Raw genomic sequence first — 19,434 nt, 5'->3', positions numbered from 1 at the left:
CGGATCGGTGGCTACTTATTTATACGTTTAATCAATGTGAACATCTATATCCTGGGTTCGGATTAACCGTTCTTGCGATTTCATCTCGTATTAACCCGTTAACTGTAGAATCGATTGGAATCTTAATTACGGTATTTGTTTATTCGTTGAATGATCAGCTATTACATCTAACAGTGACTGTGCAATTTAATAGATTTTATCGAATTTAATTATGTAGGAAGCTATTCACTTAGGTTGATGTGGATACCTAATAGATTCATTTTAAATAATATAAACATTTTACATATTAGAGTTAAAAATTCCCTCTTCGCTCTCACTCTCTATATACTTTGCATTTTTACATAAAATTGATACTTGATAATTTCGTGTTCTTTAAAATTTACAAATAACATCCCAAAGAAAACGATATTTATAAATAATGTTTACAAAGAGCACGAAATTTATAAATAATGTCCACAAAAAATACGAAATTTATAAATAACAAAGGACATCAAATGTATAAATAACATCAAGGAAAATTTGTAAATAGCGTCCGTAGAGAAGAAGGAATTAAACATAGAAAGAAATTTGTAAACGATGTCGATGATCGATATTTGGTCACAAAGTGAAACAATGCTGCCACTGGAAATAGTAATAGCCGAGAAAATAGCGCGTTCGTTGAATGTTTTGTCGCTAGACAGTAAAATGGTTGGTTACTTAGTCATCGGATATCGAGTATACATTGTTTCCCCTCGGGAAGCGTGAAAAATACTCTCCCGACGAGAAAGTATTTTCTCCCGTTGAACAAAGAGGTCACGACGATTTGTTGCGGAACAATGAGGATCTCCGGTGTCGTCAGGCCGGCACTGCAGGCTTCGTTTAACCGATAGAAGAAAAAAGGTTAAACGCTTTGTACGGCAATTATCGATACCTGCGTTTACCTATATCCGTCAATGAATTGTATCGATAAACATTCGATAATCGATGCGTTGATTTACAAATCTGTGAAGACTCATTTTTAGAGAAATTGAAGGATATGCGGTTGCTCTTTGTTGTGTAGGTTTTTGCAATATGGCGTCGTTAAATTTGGTAAATTTTATTATTTATAAATGTTATTTATAAATATAAAACAAAATCAGTAATACAAAAGAAAGAACAGAAAAATACATAAAAGAAATAAAATACATAAATTAATTTTTTATGAACATACAATATAAAGTTTCTATGAAAACAAAATAGGTGAGCCATCGGTACTTCCTGTTAATTAAATTTACACAATAAAATAATTCTCCGCGCTTCTGATACGAAAGTCATCAAACATCCGAGTATCATTTCCGTGAACGATTAATCGTAACGCGTTCCTTCTTGCATCGAAACTGCAAATTAGGATTTATAACCCTATAATATTCGATTGCCTGCTCGGCAAAGCCGATCGTAAATCTCGACCGAATACAAAATTGGACAACATTGACCGGTGATTTATTAGTCACTCGATAACCACTTCATTACGTTCAGAAGAGGTCAACGCTGAAAATTCTCAAACTCTGTTACCAGTCGTTGTTTGTCCAATGCGACAAATTCATTTATCATGATGTTCCATTTGTTCTTGAATTTGGGTATTTTGGGAGTTGGATATTTGGGAAATAGGGGGTTTGGTGATTTCGGACTTTGGGGAGTTAAAAGTTTTAGAATTTTGGATTTTGGAAATTTGGAAATTTGAGAAATAGGGAATTTGGAAAATGGAGAACTTACAAATTTGAAAATTTTCAATTCCAAAAATTTGAGAATTTGAAAATTTGGAATTGTGAATTTGATTTTAAGGAATCGTTAATATGAGACTTTCTAAAAATGACAACCTGTAACAAGTTTAGAAATTGAAAAATTTGCAAGTTTAAAAATTGTGAAGTTTCAGTTTTTCTACCGAATTAATATTTACGGAAAGTGACATTTATGAATTGAATTTTGAAACAGTATGTATGCAAGACTACTGCATTGCATAGAAACTTTGAAAAGTTTTTGGTACGGATCATGTTGCATTCTGAAATCCTTCTGCGTACAAAGTTAAGAAAGTTTCCTTGTCCTGAAATTGAAGTAGATTTACGGACACCGTTTTACATGCTTATGCTGGTGCTATTATATTGCCAACTTTTGCGAGCCTCATATTATTTTCCTGCAACGTTGTTTATTAAGATTTAACAAACTGCATATTGACAATTTGACAAGCTTAATTTAATCAAAGTAACCTCTAAATTTATTGTTTTTTTATTTCCTATTTTTAAACATATTTGAGTTTCGAAGGAGAAAAGCGTGACATTACATGTATACACTTTATTGTTACATTTTTAAATTACATTTTAAATTGAAATATATTTATTCTACTTTATAAATATACATTTGATGACGTTAAAGATATTTGAGATAATTCTTGTTTTCTCTCTGCTACGTAGTTTAAGAAGTTTTCAAGCACAATACAGAAAGAAGTTTCATAAAATGTACACACTGTATCATATAATTCAATAAGAGTACTTCATGTGTCGCCATATTGTGACACGAATGAAGCTCATTCTTATTTGAAAAGAGTAGAAGACAAGTTGATAGTATTTAATATTAGTAAGATAATTATAACCTAGATTTATGTATTAACAAACTCTGTTTTTGTTTGCAGGTATGTATTAGCGGCAAAGTCATTTGCGGTCTATCTGGAAGTTTTGCGACACGTGTTGACTCTGCGGTACGCCATTTTGTAGTACGGTACAGTGAAATTAATTTACATACCCTTCAATGTTTCTTTTATTCCAACGAATAATTATAATCTAGATAATACTACTACTACTACTACTACTACTAATAATAATAACGTAAATTATAACAATAATAAACTACAGAAAAGAGAATTTGTTTAATAAAGAATATTACTGACTCAAGAAAACTAATCAAGAAAAGTTAAATGGATAAAATATGAACTCTTATTAGCAGCATATAATTCAATAATTTGTCATTATTTAACACTAGGTTTACAGTAATCATTTTGACGAATTTTTTTAGGAAATTTACAAAAACCGTTCTCATTTTTATTTTATTTGTACTGACTTTTATTCACTAAACGAGGTAAATATATATTGAAGTCTATTTTCTTCGAAAGCATTGAAATATTGAAATTTGCTCCGTGGTATACCTATTCAACCTATTCAAACTTCGCGCGCAAATTATACAGGGAGTCTCACAACTAGTGCAATCTCACAACTAGTGTAGTCTCACAACTACTACTGAAAATTACAAAAACCGTTCGCGTTTTTATTTTGTCTTGTACTGACTTTTATTCATTGAACGAGGTAAATATATATTGAAGTCTATTTTCTTCGAAAGCTTTGAAATATTGAAATTTGCTACGTGGTATACCTATCTCTACGGATGTGCGTCAATTTCACGCGATCGTAATGTAAATAAAATTTTTAGTAAATTAGTTTTACCCAGGCAAAAATTACAACAATAATAAATATGAATGCACCGACAATACCTTATAAACGACGGACTTCGCTAGTGCGGAGTCGCACGCGGCCGGCTCAGCCGGTATGCCGGGTTCGGACCCGGCGTCGCAGTACAAATCGCAGTTCGCAGGGTAGAGGGAAGTAAAAATATGAATGTAGAATATTGAAGTAATGTACTAAAATATTATTGAATAATAAAAACTTTCTATAAATATCTCATATTTTCATTTCTTGTAGTGTTTAATTATTTTGCTTTCTAAGGGGTTGTTTTTCTTTAAATATGTGTATTCGTTCTTGCGTCAAATTGACGCGTGTTCGTAGAGATAGGTATATAAATGTCCGTAAACCTAGTGTTAAGGGTAAGTTTTTGTGGGGAGTGGAGTGTGGAGTTGAAGAATTTTAGAATTTGAGAGATAAAAATTTGGAAACTTGCCTAACATGGACCTTGGGAATTAGAGAATTTAATGTTTCGTAAAGGGAAGTTGAAAATTCGGAAATTAGGAAATGTGAAGATATAGAAATTGACAAGGAGTTTGAAAATTTTGTAGTTTGAAGTTGGAAGTTATCACCAATTTCTAGTATTAAATTACCGTCAATTATTATTAAACACTCAATCAAAAATTAGTAATTTAATTTGAGTAGAATTGATCAAATCTACTAATCATAGCTGCTCAAAACATTTGTTTTCCAAAATTGCAATACTTTGCAATTTTATGGTTCCCACTTTCCATTTCGAAAATATCTCTCACTATTTCTTAATATCACCATAAAAACGTGTCTGAAAATTGAAGTAAATTAATTTAGGGGTTGAAACACAGTGATACAATATTTCATTGTTATCCTTAATAACAAATCCAATTGACAGAATGTTCATCTTACTACATTAACTGAAGTTGATTATTCCTTGCGAGAAATAGAATGGTTGAATATTCATGAATGGTTGGAAATTATTGACGCGTTTGATTCATGGCGTATGTCGTATTTCAATTTGATGGATTAGGTATATGTACACAGAAACGGATCCTCCATTTTCGATATTTGAAAGTGACGTTCAGAATATTAACGGATTCCATTCGATCAATCTGCAGTTCTATTAATCCTCTGCGTACACAGCTCTCTTAAGCTCGACACTTCACGAAGTATTTTTAAATACGTTTAAACACTGTGAAACAATTTTTCTTCAAAACATAAATTGAATTCATTATTTTACAATCTCAAATTACATCCATTGACACCATGTTAATTAATAATTACGTACATTACACGTCCATAATTTAATTTTTATCGTACAGTCTCAAATTTCATCGATTTTCGTGTATATTGATATCAGCACATTAATTAATAATCAAACCTGTCGGTAGATTTAGCGCTATTGTTCTACAATCTCAAATTTCATCTTCATGTACATAATCCAGCATATTAATTAATAATTAAACGTATATTACACGCCTATAGATTTAGCGTTAATTTTCATCGCTGCTCTACAATCTCAAATTTCATCTTTACATAACCTTGATATATCACATTACTTTATATTAATATATTACATTAATTAATTGCAGCGCCGTAATATTGTACAGTTAGGACCCGTTTATGCTACACAACGATATGAGGAAAAATCCAAACTGTCTTAGGGCACCATATTTTTCAATTAGCACCTTTATTGTTAATTTTTCAACCTATCTCGTACGCAAACGAGTTCACCCGTTTGGGTGCAACTGTGCTTCAAGAATATTCGAGAAGAGCACGATACAGCATTAATAATTAAACGTACATTACAAGTCAGTATATTTAATTTTTATTGCTGTACAGTTCATAGATTAAAATTCTCCAGAAATGCATCGAATTTATTATTATACTACAATCTGCAAATTGGTAGATTTTTATGTGCATAATTCGCGGATATCGGCACGAACAATCGCGGCTTGCCTCGCGCGACTAGACGCGCATGTATACGTACACGTACGTGTACACGTGTGATGCATGTAGTTCGCAGCAACGATCGATATATCCAGCGGTTGTGGTAGGTTAGTTGTTTCCTTTCTGTAATAATGTACCTGAGTATATACGATTAGATATGTGTTTGATGCCCTGAATTTTCTAACGACTACTTTAAAATTTCAAAGCGTGTACTGTCGCAAGGTTTTTGCGTCACGTAAACCGTACATACCCGCGAATAACAATATTCCACGAAATTTTATTCCCCCGTGAAGAAAACGAACTATCACGAACGGAATTGATGTCAGGAGTAGAATATATTATTGCAGGGGCGTATTGGGAACAAATATTTTTGTTTAGATCATGTTTTTTGTTTGGGGCATTTTTATGCGATTATTTGCGGTTTTTAGGTTGATGTCAATATTTTTTCCTATATTAAACTCGACATATTTTATGTTATTCGATGTATCTCGATTTTATGGTTTGAAATTTGGAAGTTTTCATATTTTCAAATTTTCAGTAAATTAGTAAATTTTTGTACTCAGAAATTATGGAGTCTTTTAATGTTTAAAGGGCAAAATTATTAAGTTCTCTCTTTAAGTTTGCAAATTTTCAAATTTTTATCTTTTCATATTTCCAAATTTTCAAATTTTTAAATTCCTAAATTTTCTAATTTCCTAATTTCCTAATTTCCAAATCTCCCAATTCTCAAATCCCCAAATCCCCAAATTCTCAAATCCCCAAATCCCCAAATTCTCAAATCCCCAAATCCCCAAATCCCCAAATCCCCAAATCTCCAAATCTCCAAATCCCCAAATCCCCAAATCTCCATTTCCTCAAAATTTCAAACCCTCAAACTTTCCTCAATATTTCCCAAATTTTCTACATTCAAAAATTTGAAAACTTCTGAATTTAGTAGTATGAAAGTTTGTCAACTGAAATCGAACAAACGTTGATGCTCCTTCTATTCTTCTATCTCCCCATTTTCCTTAGGGAAATCTATCGTGCTTTTCATTTCACAACATTTGCCGAATACTCAGTATTCAAATTTATTCAAAATCTGGCATGAAAAAATAACATTATACATTTTCAATTAATTTTCCTTCTGTTCGCATATGCACAAGGTCAGAAAGGATCACATAATATTGTCCAACAAAAAATTGTTCACATTTCAATTATTGTTTTCATTGTAACAAAATAAAATAAAAAATCAAAGATACTTAACACTAAGCTTTGATGGTTGTTAAACTAAACTAACACTAAACCTTAATCATAGTTAAACTAAAATAACAGTAAAGTAAATATTGTACACTTACTACGAAATTAAAAATAAAGTTAGATAATAAATAAGCAAGCGACAAAACTAATATATCCTTGATCCTTCATCTCCATAAAAATCACCGTAGTTTTCAAAGAGATCACATTATCAAATTATCTGAAGTAAAATAGAACTTGCAAAGCACTCGTTTGACCGCTTTCAGTGTTTGAAGTCGGTCTCAGTGTTGACATTATCCTAAGTCCACCCCACGAGTTACCTGGTGACACTCTGTTTCTGGTGCTCCAAGTATATTTTCAGTTTTACTAAGGAGTTATATGATGAAACCCGCTTGGAGTAGAATTTCTTATCTGAAACTCTGAGAAGATCTACACTATACCGGGTGTCTCACAACTAGTGCAGGTCCCTGAAATGAGGGGTAGCTAACGCGATTCTGAATAAGATTTCCCTTTGCAAAAATGGGGTTTGAAGCCTCGTTTTTGAATTATTAAGGAAAAATACTACATCTAATGCGTAGTAATCCAACGCGTACTAATACAGCGTGTGGATATCCAACGCTTAGTAATCTAGCGCGTGCATATTCTTCGCGTAGTAATTCAACGCGTAATTATGTAACGCGTGGTATTTCTAAGCGTGGGAATCTAATGCGTAGTAATCTAACGCGTAGTAATGCAACGTGTGGTAATGCAACGCGTGGTAATCCTACGCGTAGTAATGCAATGCGTAGTAATCCAACGCGTAGTAATACAGCATGTGGATATCCAACGTGTAGTAATCCAACGCGTAGATATTCGACGCGTAGTAGTCCAACGCGTAATAATCTTCGCGCTCTGATTGGTCCGTGCTTTTCCTTAATAATTCAAAAACGAAGCTGCAAACCCGATTTTTGCAAAGGGAAATCTTATTCAGAATCTCGTCAGCAACCTCCCATTTCAGGGACACTAGTTATGAAACATTCTATATACTAACATTTTATAAAATGAGGGCTGAAAGAATCTGAAAAGAAATTGTTCTTGAATCCTCCACATTTTGAACATTCTGATGGCTAAGGAAAATGTTATATACCACTATTTTCAGTATATGTGCTTCATAAGCAATGTCAATAGCAAATGTCACCACGAGACACTCTGTCCACCGGTCAAGGATAATTCACGTAGAAACAAATATTCGCGGTTACGCGTAAGAGAAACGCAAATGAAACGTGTTACGAAGTGTCGGTGTGTCAGGTGTACAGGTAGAAAATACTCGCACAGTGGCTACCTTGCTAGGGGGGTTAGGGTGAGGTTAGGGGAGGACGATCGATAAATTCAGTCATACGCGGTTGTGCCGGTGCGTCAGTTCTGTTTCTCGCCGGTAATATCGTGTGTGTGTACCTAACGCATTGAATTTCGTACAGCTCGGGGAATGATTGTATAACGATGAACAATAGGACCTGGGATTGTAGCGGGAGGGCATTATGGCAGAACGGATGTTGTATAACGGTTAGCCAGCGAAGAGGAACGAGACGGGAGCAGCAAGCCGTAAACGCCACGAGCGTTCCTCCTATCTGTCCTTTTTCTTCTTTCCTCTTTGCTTTTCTTCCTCTCTTTCTGGCTACACCTTTGCCCCTACTACGATATCCTTGTTTCACGCGACACTCGCTTTTCAGTCGATATCCTCGTTTCTTCCTTTGTTCGCGGACGTTTCTGCTACCTTTGGTCGCGACGTTCCTGCGGACTTTATTCGGTTTTCCGAAATTCTTTTTATGAACCGTTCAGAGGTAATCGGTTGGCAGGGAAATGCGAGGAGAGGGAAATGGACTGGTTTTTGTTTATGGGGTTTGGGAATTTTTGAGAAGGTTGGGGGATTTTTGGTTTGGTTTGAGGATTGGAGAGGAGGGCAGGAAGTTTGAGGATCTGGTGACTTGGATTGCTGGAGATTTCAAGGTTTAAGAATTTCAGAATTTAGAGATTTGGAGATTTGGAGTCTTAGAGACTTTGAAATTACGGAATTTAGAAGTTTGAGGAACTGTGGACTTGAAGATTTACAAATTTGGAAACTTTCATGTCAAATATCATCAAAAACTATTACATTATAATTTTACTAATTTTGCTATCACTCCATTCGCGGCAATATAACGAGACCTACACGTTCACTACTGTACAAGTGAACGTTTTCAATCCATCCACGCATTACCCATTGCATCGACGTGCCAGTTACAAGGATTTATCGTTGTGATCGATATCACGAAGCAGCTTAATTAGTGCTCGTTTTTCCCGCCTTTTTCTCTGAAATGAAGCAGAAACGGGAGCAAGTTTTATTAGTTACCGAAAGAGAAAAAAACATGTATCGTTGCTTCGTTGTTCCGTAACAGCGACGTGTACGACAGAGAAAAGGCGATTGATCGTCACCTGAGATCCTTTTTTCTATTAATAAACATCGTGCAAAAAGTAGAAATAATTCGTTGTTAATTTTCTGTGACACGGTAAATGGCGTACAGGGACATAGTGCTTGTAATTGGCGATGAAAATTATTTCTTTCTTATCCTTTTTTCCTTTCTTGCTCTGAATAAACTGATTAACGCTTTTTTTAAAATTATTTTTCTTGTTATTTATATCAGGAAAGAGGAAGTGGTGTGTTTACTCTCCGCGCAGTGCCATCACCGTGAAACGATCACTTGACGCATACATTATCGATTGTTAATTAAATGAACTATATAACTCCGTTATTATGACGATCAAAACGTTACGCGTATTTTCTGTATAATTATTCAATTACGGTTCCGAGCGTGTTGAAAAGGTTTTCTGCTGTTTATGCAGATGTGACTTATTATATAATTACTTTTGTAAATATGTGCTGATAATTCATACCGATTATTATTAGTTGAAGTTTTTATTAAATCATTGACTGTTTATAACTGTTCATAACAATCTTATATAAGGTAATGATTACTTTTTTAAAGGCACGATCATTCATACGGTCAATAGTTGTCAGTAGTCAGTAGTTGAACTTTTCATTCAATCATTGACTCTTGATGTCACATTATATAATATGTTAATTACATTTTTAAGTATATGCTGACATGATTAATTATTGCTTTTCATTTAACCACTGACTGTCTATAGTTTTTCTAGAACATGGGACATTAACAGTATTCTTAACGTATCTTAGTAATTTGCAACTTTAAAAAAATAATAAAATTTTTTATATTTGCACATTGGTTTTAACCTAACCTATAATTTTTTCGACAAATGCGTCAGAAATCACAGCCGTAACATTAGAATCAATAACAAAACTTGTAATGTTCGAAGTAGTTCGAATTTAATACTAGGTTTACGGACATTTCTGCACCTACCTCTACGAACACGCGTCACTTTGACGCAAGAACGAATATATATATTTAAGGAAAAACAACCCCTTAGAAAGCAAAATAATTAAACACTACAAGAAATGAAAATATGAGATATTTATAGAAAGTTTTTATTATTCAATAATATTTTAGTACATTACTTCAATATTCTACATTCATATTTTTACTTCCCTCTACCCTGCGAACTGCGATTTGTACTGCGACGCCGGCTCCGAACCCGGCATACCGGCTGTGCCGGCCGCGTGCGACTCCGCACTAGCGAAGTCCGTCGTTTATAAGGTATTGTCGGTGCATTCATATTTATTATTGTTGTAATTTTTGCCTGGGTAAAACTAATTTACTAAAAATTTTATTTACATTACGATCGCGTGAAATTGACGCACATCCCTAGAGATAGGTATACCACATAGCAAATTTCAATATTTCAAAGCTTTCGAAGAAAATAGATTTCAATATATATTTACCGCGTTCAATGAATAAAAGTCAGTACAAGATAAAATAAAAATGCGAACGGTTTTTGTAATTTTCAGTAGTAGTTGTGAGACAACACTAGTTGTGAGATTGCACTAGTTGTGAGACTCCCTGTATAATTTGCGCGCAAAGTTTGAATCTCTCCTTTCAATAGTTGTTGCTATTGGTCTTGGAAGTTATTGTATTTATTGTATTTGATTAACAAGGTTTATATACTATGTATCTACTTATTGTTAGTATTTAATGCAAGTTGAATGAAAGTAATTTGTGAATTAAAATATGTATTCTGGTTTTGCAAGAATTTGTTCAACCATTACCATTTAATGTTAAAGCATAACTTTTAATAAATGTAACAGGTAGTTTCGTTATTATTATTGGTTAATATTAAAAATTAGTAACGTCTTGTCTACAAGATGTCTGACCATTAAAGAACACGTGTTTTAATAAGTTTTGTAAATTTATATAAAATTGACGCACATCCGTAGAGATAGGTATACCACATAGCAAATTTCAATATTTCAAAGCTTTCGAAGAAAATAAACTCAATATACATTTACCTCGTTCAATGAATAAAAGTCAGTACAAATAAAATAAAAATGCAAACGGTTTTTGTAGTTTTCCTAAAAAAATGTGAAATGCGTCAAAATGATCTAAGAACTCAATTGCAAGGCGAATATAATTTATTTCTGTTATATTTGAACTGTGCTGTGCGTCATACGGGGTTGATACGCGTTTATCGATCAGTTTATGTGTTACGTTACTTTGCAGATTCTGAAAGGTTGTTAAAATTGAACATTGAAAATACACGTGTTAGTTGTATGTTATACTGACATTTACAAATAAAGATAGTAGAGTTACTCGTGCGATAATATTCAAATACTTGAATGACTCGTGGAACGGTATTGTCAATATGTCTGACACGTGTGTAAACTTAAATGATATATTCACTTCGATATTCGTTTAATTTCGTAACGGTGACGATGTGAAAGTATTCCAATGAGTGTGTATTTCATAACTGCAGAAGAAGGTTTGGTTTTTACAGGCTTGGGGGTTTGATAGTTTGGTTATGGTGCAATATGGGGAATTTTGGAATTTTGGGATTTTAGAATTTGATAATTTTGGAACGCGAGAATGTTGGAATTTGAGAATTTTCGAACTTGAAAATTTTGGAATTTGAGAATTTTGGAACTTGAGAATTTTGGAATTTGAGAGTTTTGGAATTTGAGAAGTTTGGAATTTGAGAGTTTGGGAATTTGAGAATTTTGGAATTTGAGAAGTTTGGAATTTGAGAGTTTGGGAATTTGAGAATTTTGGAATTTGAGAAGTTTGGAATTTGACAATTTTGGAATTTGACAATTTTGGAACTCGAGAATTTTGGAATTTGACAATTTTGGATCTTGAGAATTTTGGAACTTGAGAATTTCGGAATTTGACATATTCATATTAATTTTAGTTCGACGTAAGTTCATCCGAAATAAAATAAATTCCACAAACAGTCAAACGTTCATGTAATGCACGTTTCCTAAATAATAGTTTGACCACATTCGAACATGCGAAGGTAGAGTTCGCAAAAATTGCAAATGGCCGATCGCGGGATATCGCTTCTCGACCTGCCATGGCGGTTTCTATGAACGCATCGCGCGGAAAATAGATATTTTTCGCGTGATGAGCGACAGTTCGCGAGTCGTCCTTTTGTCCTGATGCTTTTATGCAATTAAATGCGCGAGTTACGCGAATCCACTTTAATTAACTTTGAAAATAATCATACTATAGCGCGGCCTTGTTGTCCGATATTTAGGATCACTGAATATGACGCTAATTAGCACACGTATGGTAAATGTATTATTCATTTGCTTTAATTAAACGTCGGTTTGCGAGCAGCCAAACGTCGAACTCGGATCGGTTCGATTGTTTCGGTTATTTCTACAAAGGGAAAATAAAATAATCGACATTTTTAATACTTCTGACGTGATTGTCAATTCAAACGTTAATATGCTACGTTAATCATTAATTAACGAAGTTCTTTCAATTTCACACTTTCGGTTTCTATTTGTTATCGATATAACTTTATACTTCTTCGTTTTTTTTCCGAGTATTTTTATTAAATGTAGCACGTTTTATTAATAGCAATTAACACCGTTAATTAAATACTACAGTACTTCTTTTATTGGTAATAAAGGTGTGGTTTCTGCTTTCACATTGAGATCCCTTTTTCAGAAATTATGAATTTTTGTTTTTGTTTCAAATTGTTGATTTTTATTCAATTGAAACATTTTATTCAATTAAAATTGATCTAATAATATCAATTTAACAGTGGTTATAAATGAGACAATTGCTATTGAAAATAATGTAAGAAACAAACGAACTAATAAATCAAACGGAGAAGTATTTGTATAAATAAGTTTAATTAAACGAAACAAATTGTTCGATTTAAGTTTGAATTTGTAATTAAATGCCAGTAATTGTTACTATTGCTGAAACGATTACCGTCAATACTAATAGAGCAATTTCAATTAAACAACTAACAATTAAAATTATAAAATTAGTATTTACATTGATCTTAAAAGAAATTTAACGTAAAAATTTATATTAATTTATAACTTAATTATGCTTTTTATAAAAAGCGATTATATTACATTTAAATGATATTGCATTAATACCTGTTCCCTTTCTGCCATTCTTTAATTATTTCCGAATAAATTTAATTTGCACGATCATTATTCACGTTCCAACTGACGTGTTTTAATAAACATAATAACCATTGAGACTATTGAATTTTCATACATTTATTACCCGTTCTTTCAGACACATCAGGTAATTTATAAAATGAATTATTTTAATTACAGCAACGTTTCGTCTCTCTTTGAGAATGAAATTATAATTATCTTTATAATGTCAAATGCCTTTAAATTCCGGATGAAATATGGTCATCATCATTTTTATTCACATTGTGCTTATAATATTACATTCCATATAAATTATGTTAAAAATTAAAATATTTTCTTTAATATTGTATTTATTATACAGGGTGTTACCTGTAAAGCTACACACGATTTTTCTCTCACTTACAGCCACCTTACGAAAAAAAGCATAGAACAATATTTGCAGGGTATGAAGTGCACAATAGATATTAGTAAAGCAAATTTTGAAAACAGTTTGTTCTCTCGGCAAAGTCAAGGACACTTGAGTTTTTTAAATAGGAACATACATTTTTTTTACTCGTAGCTTTAGAGGACATCGAGACGAATTCAAAACACATGTTACATGATATTTTTATTAACATATTACTCGATTTACAGAAGAGGAAATGTGAAGTACTTAGCTTTTGACTTTGGTAGTGTAACCATTATTTGATTCCGAAGAGACTACTGAATGTAAACACGCGACTAGAATGTAAGAAAAATACACTTTATTTAATTACATGTTCAAAATGTATGCCGCCTTCCATAGCGTAATATTCCGGTCTTTCACTTCACATTTCCTCTTCTGTAAATCGAGTAATATGTTAATAAAAATATCATGTAACATGTGTTTTGAATTCGTCTCGATGTCCTCTAAAGCTACGAATAAAAAAAATGTATGTTCCTATTTAAAAAACCCGAGGTGACCTTGACTTTGCCGAGAGAACAAACTGTTTTCAAAATTTGCTTTACTAATATCTATTGTGCACTTCATACCCTGCAAATATTGTTCTGAACTTTTTTTCGTAAGGTGCAAGTGGGAGAAAAATCTTGAGCAGCGCTGCAGATAAACACCCTGTATATGTGTATTTCAAAGACCTTGTTCTCAATGAACTAATAATAGCAACAATAAAAACAATAAATAATAATATTGATAAATGTGCGTTCCTTTTAAATATTGCATAACGGGAAATAAATACGTGTAAATTCATAAAAATATATAAAACAGAATTATGAAATTTATAAAAATTTATAAAATACGTACCAACTTATGTGAATGTATAAAATACGTATAAAGTGATACAAATTTATATAATACGTACAAATTTATACTTTATAGTAATACGTACAAATTCATTCAAATTTATAAAATGCATAAAAATTGATAAAAAGCGTACGATATCATAAAAATGAATAAAAACCAAGTAAATTTATTTGTAAAATAAATAAAAGATATAAAATAAAGGGTGATAAAATATGTGACTACATCCTTCAGCCGGAATAATACGCAATTTCGTAGCATTCTGTATTTATCTGCGTTACAATCAATTTTCAAAAATAGCAAAGCAGTTTTAAAATTCCTACTCTGCTAAAGAAGGATTTCTGCCGGATGCATTCCGAACAAATCAGATCGCTCGTGTGTAGAACGAAGTTGTAGTTGTCCAATTTAAGTCTTAATTAGTATGATGGAGATAAAACGATGTGCGTTGTTGTTTCAAAGTGTTGCATCAAAGAGCAACATACCAATTATTTCCAACAGTGGCTTATTTAACGCAATGAAGCAGCTGAAAATTGTATTAAGTAGCATTTGTGATTTGAAGAAATCTTAGCAATTATTTTAAGAATTCGTTATGTTCAGTTTTCATAGTTGGTAATTGTAGAAGAAGCTTTGGAGCTTTTCGGATTTGGGTGATTGACAGTTTGGGAAGTTTGGAATTTGGGAATTTTTGGAATTTTGGTATTTTGGAATTTGAGAGTGTTGACATTTTAGAGTTTTGGAATTTGAGAATTTTGGAATTTCAGAAGTTTGGAATTTGAGAGTTCTGGAATTTGAGAATTTTGGAATTTGAGAAGTTTGGAATTTGAGAGTTTTGGAATTTGAGAGCTTTGGAATTTGAGAGTTTTGGAATTTGAGAATTTTGGAATTTGAAAAGTTTGGAATTTGAGAGTTTTGGAATTTGAGAATTTTGGAATTTGAGAGTTTTGGAATTTGAGAGCTTTGGAATTTGAGAGTTTTGGAATTTGAGAGTTTTGGAATTTGAGAATTTTGGAATTTGAGAAGTTTGGAATTTGAGAGATTTGGAATTTGAGAGTTTTGGAATTTGAGAGTTTTGGAATTTGAGAGTTTTGGAATTTGAGAGTTTTGGAATTTGAGAATTTTGGAATTTGAGAAGTTTGGAATTTGAGAGTTCTGGAATTTGAGAATTTTGGAATTTGAAAAGTTTGGAATTTGAGAGTTTTGGAATTTGAGAGTTTTGGAATTTGAGAGTTTTGGAATTTGAGAATTTTGGAATTTGAGAGTTTTGGAATTTGAGAGCTTTGGAATTTGAGAGTTTTGGAATTTGAGAGTTTTGGAATTTGAGAATTTTGGAATTTGAGAAGTTTGGAATTTGAGAGATTTGGAATTAGAGAGTTTTGGAATTTGAGAGTTTTGGAATTTCGAAATTTGGGATTCCTCACATTTGAGATGTTAAAACTATAGTAAGTTAGAAATTTAGATACTATTTTCATGACGCGACAAAGTGTTAAAACTATGACACACACACACACACGCGCGCAATATATTGAATTTCTACACGTTAACCAAATCATCGTTACACTCTATCACACAATTAGGTATAATAATATAATCCGGCTAAGATAAACGGTTTAATCAGTATCCAGTCGAATTACCGTATCGATTTTCAGATAAATTTGCAAAATTAATCGGGAATTAAACACTTCATTAATTTATGCAGAGGCGTCGCGATTGTAAGAGAAACGTTAAATCGTGAAAATGATTTTATTGGTTTAGAACAGGGATTCTCAAAGCCTGTGAATTCTTATTGATAGAAAAGGTGGGTCACGAGCTGGTTTTAGACGGGTCACGTTAAATATTCAAATATTAAATATTTTATTGGACCAGATATGACATTTGGCATAAAACAACTCTCTTCTTTTTTATTGATTTCGTTCAAATTATTGCAGGGAAGATATGAGATACGAGAAATTACCATTTTTTGATGGATTCTGGAATTTGGGAATTTTTATATATTTTGTAACTTCGAAATTTTTTAATTTTGTAATTTTATTTTGTAATTTTGAAATTTTGGGATTCTTTGAATTTAGCAAGGATTCTGAAATTTTTACACGGTGGTATTTTGGAACTTTGAAATTTTTTAAATGGCTATTTTTTAATGGGACATTGAATTTTCGAATTTGGGAAATTTTTTGTATTTTTGGTATTTTTGGCACTTTTGCAATTTTTTTAATTTGTGTTATTTTTTGGAATTTTTTACATTTTCAGGATTATTGGTATTTCTGGTATTTTTGTAGTTTTGCAATTTTCGTAGCTTTTGTATTTTTGGAATTTTGGAATTCTGCAATTTTGGAATTCTACAGTTTTGGAATTCTGGAATTCTGGAATTCTGGGAATCTGGAGTTCTGGAGTTGTGGAGTTCTGGAGTTGTGGAGTTCTGGAGTTGTGGAATTCTGGAGTTGTGGAGTTCTGGAATTCTGGAATTTTGAAATTCTGGAATATTGGAATTCTACAGTTTTGGAATTCTGGAAATCTAGAATTTTGGAATTCTGGAATTCTGGAATTCTGGAGTTGTGGAATTCTGGAATTCTGGAGTTCTGGGAATCTGGAGTTCTGGAGTTGTGAAATTCTGGAATTCTGGAATTTTGAAATTCTGAAATATTGGAACTTTAAAATTTTTAATTTGGCTATTCTTGTATGAGACTTTGAATTTTTGAATTTGGAGAATTTTGGTAATGTTGATCATTTGAATGGGACACTGAATTTTTGAATTTGGGTAAAGTTTACAATTTTTTATAATTTTGTCACTTCTGAAGTTTTTTAAATTTTAGCATTTTTCTTTATATTTTCAGAATTATTGGTATTTCTGATATTTTTTGTATTTTTGCAATTTTTGTAATGTTTGAATTTTTTTTAATTTCTTGTTCTTTTGATATTTTTATAATTTCCTGCATGTTTGGTATTTTTCATATTTTTTGCATGTTTGCAATTTTTTAGATTAGTGGTATTTTGTGAATTTTTTACATTTCCCGAATTATTGGTATTTATAATATTTTTTGTATATTTGCAACTTTTGTAATGTTTGAATTTTTGGAATTTCTGTTGCTATTGGTATTTTTATAATTTCCTACATGTTTGGTATTTTTTATACTTTTTGCATGTTCGCAATTTTTTAAATTGGTTTGTATTTTGTGAATTTTTTACATTTCCCGAATTATTGGTATTTATAATATTTTTTGTATATTTGCAACTTTTGTATTGTTTGAATTTTTTGAATTTCTTATTCTTTTGGTATTTTTATAATTTCACTAAATGTTTGGTATTTTTTGAATTTCTGTATCTTTTTGCATTATGTGTATTTCTGCAATTTTTGGAATTCTAAGTACTTTTGGAATTTCTTAAATTGTTTAAACTTTTTGAATTTTATAATTCTTACAACGCAGGAAACTTTTGAATTTTTTCAATTTTCAGAAGTTGTTAAATTATAAAACTTTTAAAAATATACTCTCACAACTACTTAACTTTCAAAAATACTCACTAAAAAACGTACTTAACTCAGCACTAACACGACTAACAAAATTATTCCAACACCAACCTACCATTAAACAATTACTCTCCCTTAAAATATACAGTATAGCATATAATTTAAAACTTACCATATTGACAATGGCCGGTTCCCCGGTGTGAAAACCCCATTCGTGTTCGCAACAGTTGAACATTAATAATCGTCATTTCATAAAAAAGAGTCAGCTGGTCGTTTCTGTTATACGTAGCTACTAACAAGTTGCAGGTTAAAATTATTGGTTGTAAGAAATGTGTGCCTTGTCACTTCCGGTTCCATTTCAACACACGCGTCGCGTTCTACAGCATCGTTCGTATGTCTTTATAAATGTTTTCTAGCATCCACGCCGGAATAAATCTGGAGAAATTAAATCGTGCGAGGGAGTTAACCGAGTTGGCAAACGGAATTGCTTCTCCATTCTCCGTATTATTTATATTTGTTCGGTACAAAGCTATCTGAAACATAAAGGTATTTCTTTTGAAATTAATACAAGAATTTTGGAATTTTGGAATTTTAGAATTGTGGAATTTTGGAATTTTAGAATTGTGGAATTTTAGAATCGTCGAATTTGGAACATTAGGACTGCAGAATTTTTGGATTTTGTAATTTTGAAACTTGGGAATTTTGTGAGGCTTGAATTTTCGAATTCTGAAAGACAATAATTTTAGAATTTATGTTATTGAGAATTTTGGAACCTGAAAATTTTGTAATATGAGAACTTAAGAATTTTGTGATTTGAACATTTTAGAATTTCTGAAATTTGATATTTGAAAATTTTGGAATTTGAGTATTTTGGAATTTAAGTGTTCCTGAATTCTGAAATTTTGGAAATTTGGAATTCTGGAATTTTGGGAATTTGGAATTCTGGAATTGGGAAATTCTGGTACTTTGGAATTCTGGAATTTTGGAACATTGGAATTCTGGAATTTTGAGAATTTGGAATTTTGGAACTTTGGAATTCTGGAATTCTGGAATTTTGAGAACTTGGAATTCTGGAATTTTGGGAATTTGGAATTTTGGAACTTTGGAATTCTGTTATTCTGGAATTTTGAGAACTTGGAATTCTGGAATTTTGGCAAATTGGAATTCTGGAATTGTGGGATTCTGCAATTTTTGAATTTTGGGAATTTGGAATTGTGGAATTCGACAATTTTGGAATTCTGGAATTCTGAAATTGCGGAATTGCGAAATTCTACAATTTTGGAATTCTGGAATTCCGGAATTCTTCAATTTTGGAAATTTGGAATTCTGGAATTCTGGAATTCTGGAATTCAGGAATTCTGGAATTCTGGAATTGGGGAATTCTGGAATTGTGGAATTGCGGAATTCTGAAATTCTGGAATTCTGGAATTCTGGAATTCTGGAAGTATGGAATTCTGGAAGTATGGGAATTTGGAATTCTGGAATTTCAGGACTTTGGAATTCTGGAATTTTAGAATTCTGGAATTCTGGA

The 19,434-nt window shown here is 32.0% G+C and overlaps 1 protein-coding gene across 4 annotated transcripts in view; it reads left to right on the top strand.

Moving 5' to 3' along the window:
• The window catches only part of LOC100882041 (protein couch potato), a 214,908-nt gene that overhangs the window by 25,311 nt on the left and 170,163 nt on the right, over positions 1 to 19,434 (top strand). For 3 of the 4 annotated variants that reach the window (XM_076530057.1, XM_076530056.1, XM_076530059.1), the window contains exon 2: positions 2,645 to 2,710. The exons of the other annotated variant lie outside the window; for it this stretch is intronic. In XM_076530057.1, coding sequence (XP_076386172.1) covers positions 2,645 to 2,710 — 66 coding nt within the window. The remainder of the gene's footprint in view (positions 1 to 2,644; positions 2,711 to 19,434) is intronic. 4 annotated transcript variants of the gene reach the window in all.

Source organism: Megachile rotundata, chromosome 3, assembly GCF_050947335.1.
Source record: "Megachile rotundata isolate GNS110a chromosome 3, iyMegRotu1, whole genome shotgun sequence".
NCBI classification, from domain to species: domain Eukaryota; kingdom Metazoa; phylum Arthropoda; class Insecta; order Hymenoptera; family Megachilidae; genus Megachile; species Megachile rotundata.
This window is presented reverse-complemented; position numbering and strand designations above follow the sequence as displayed.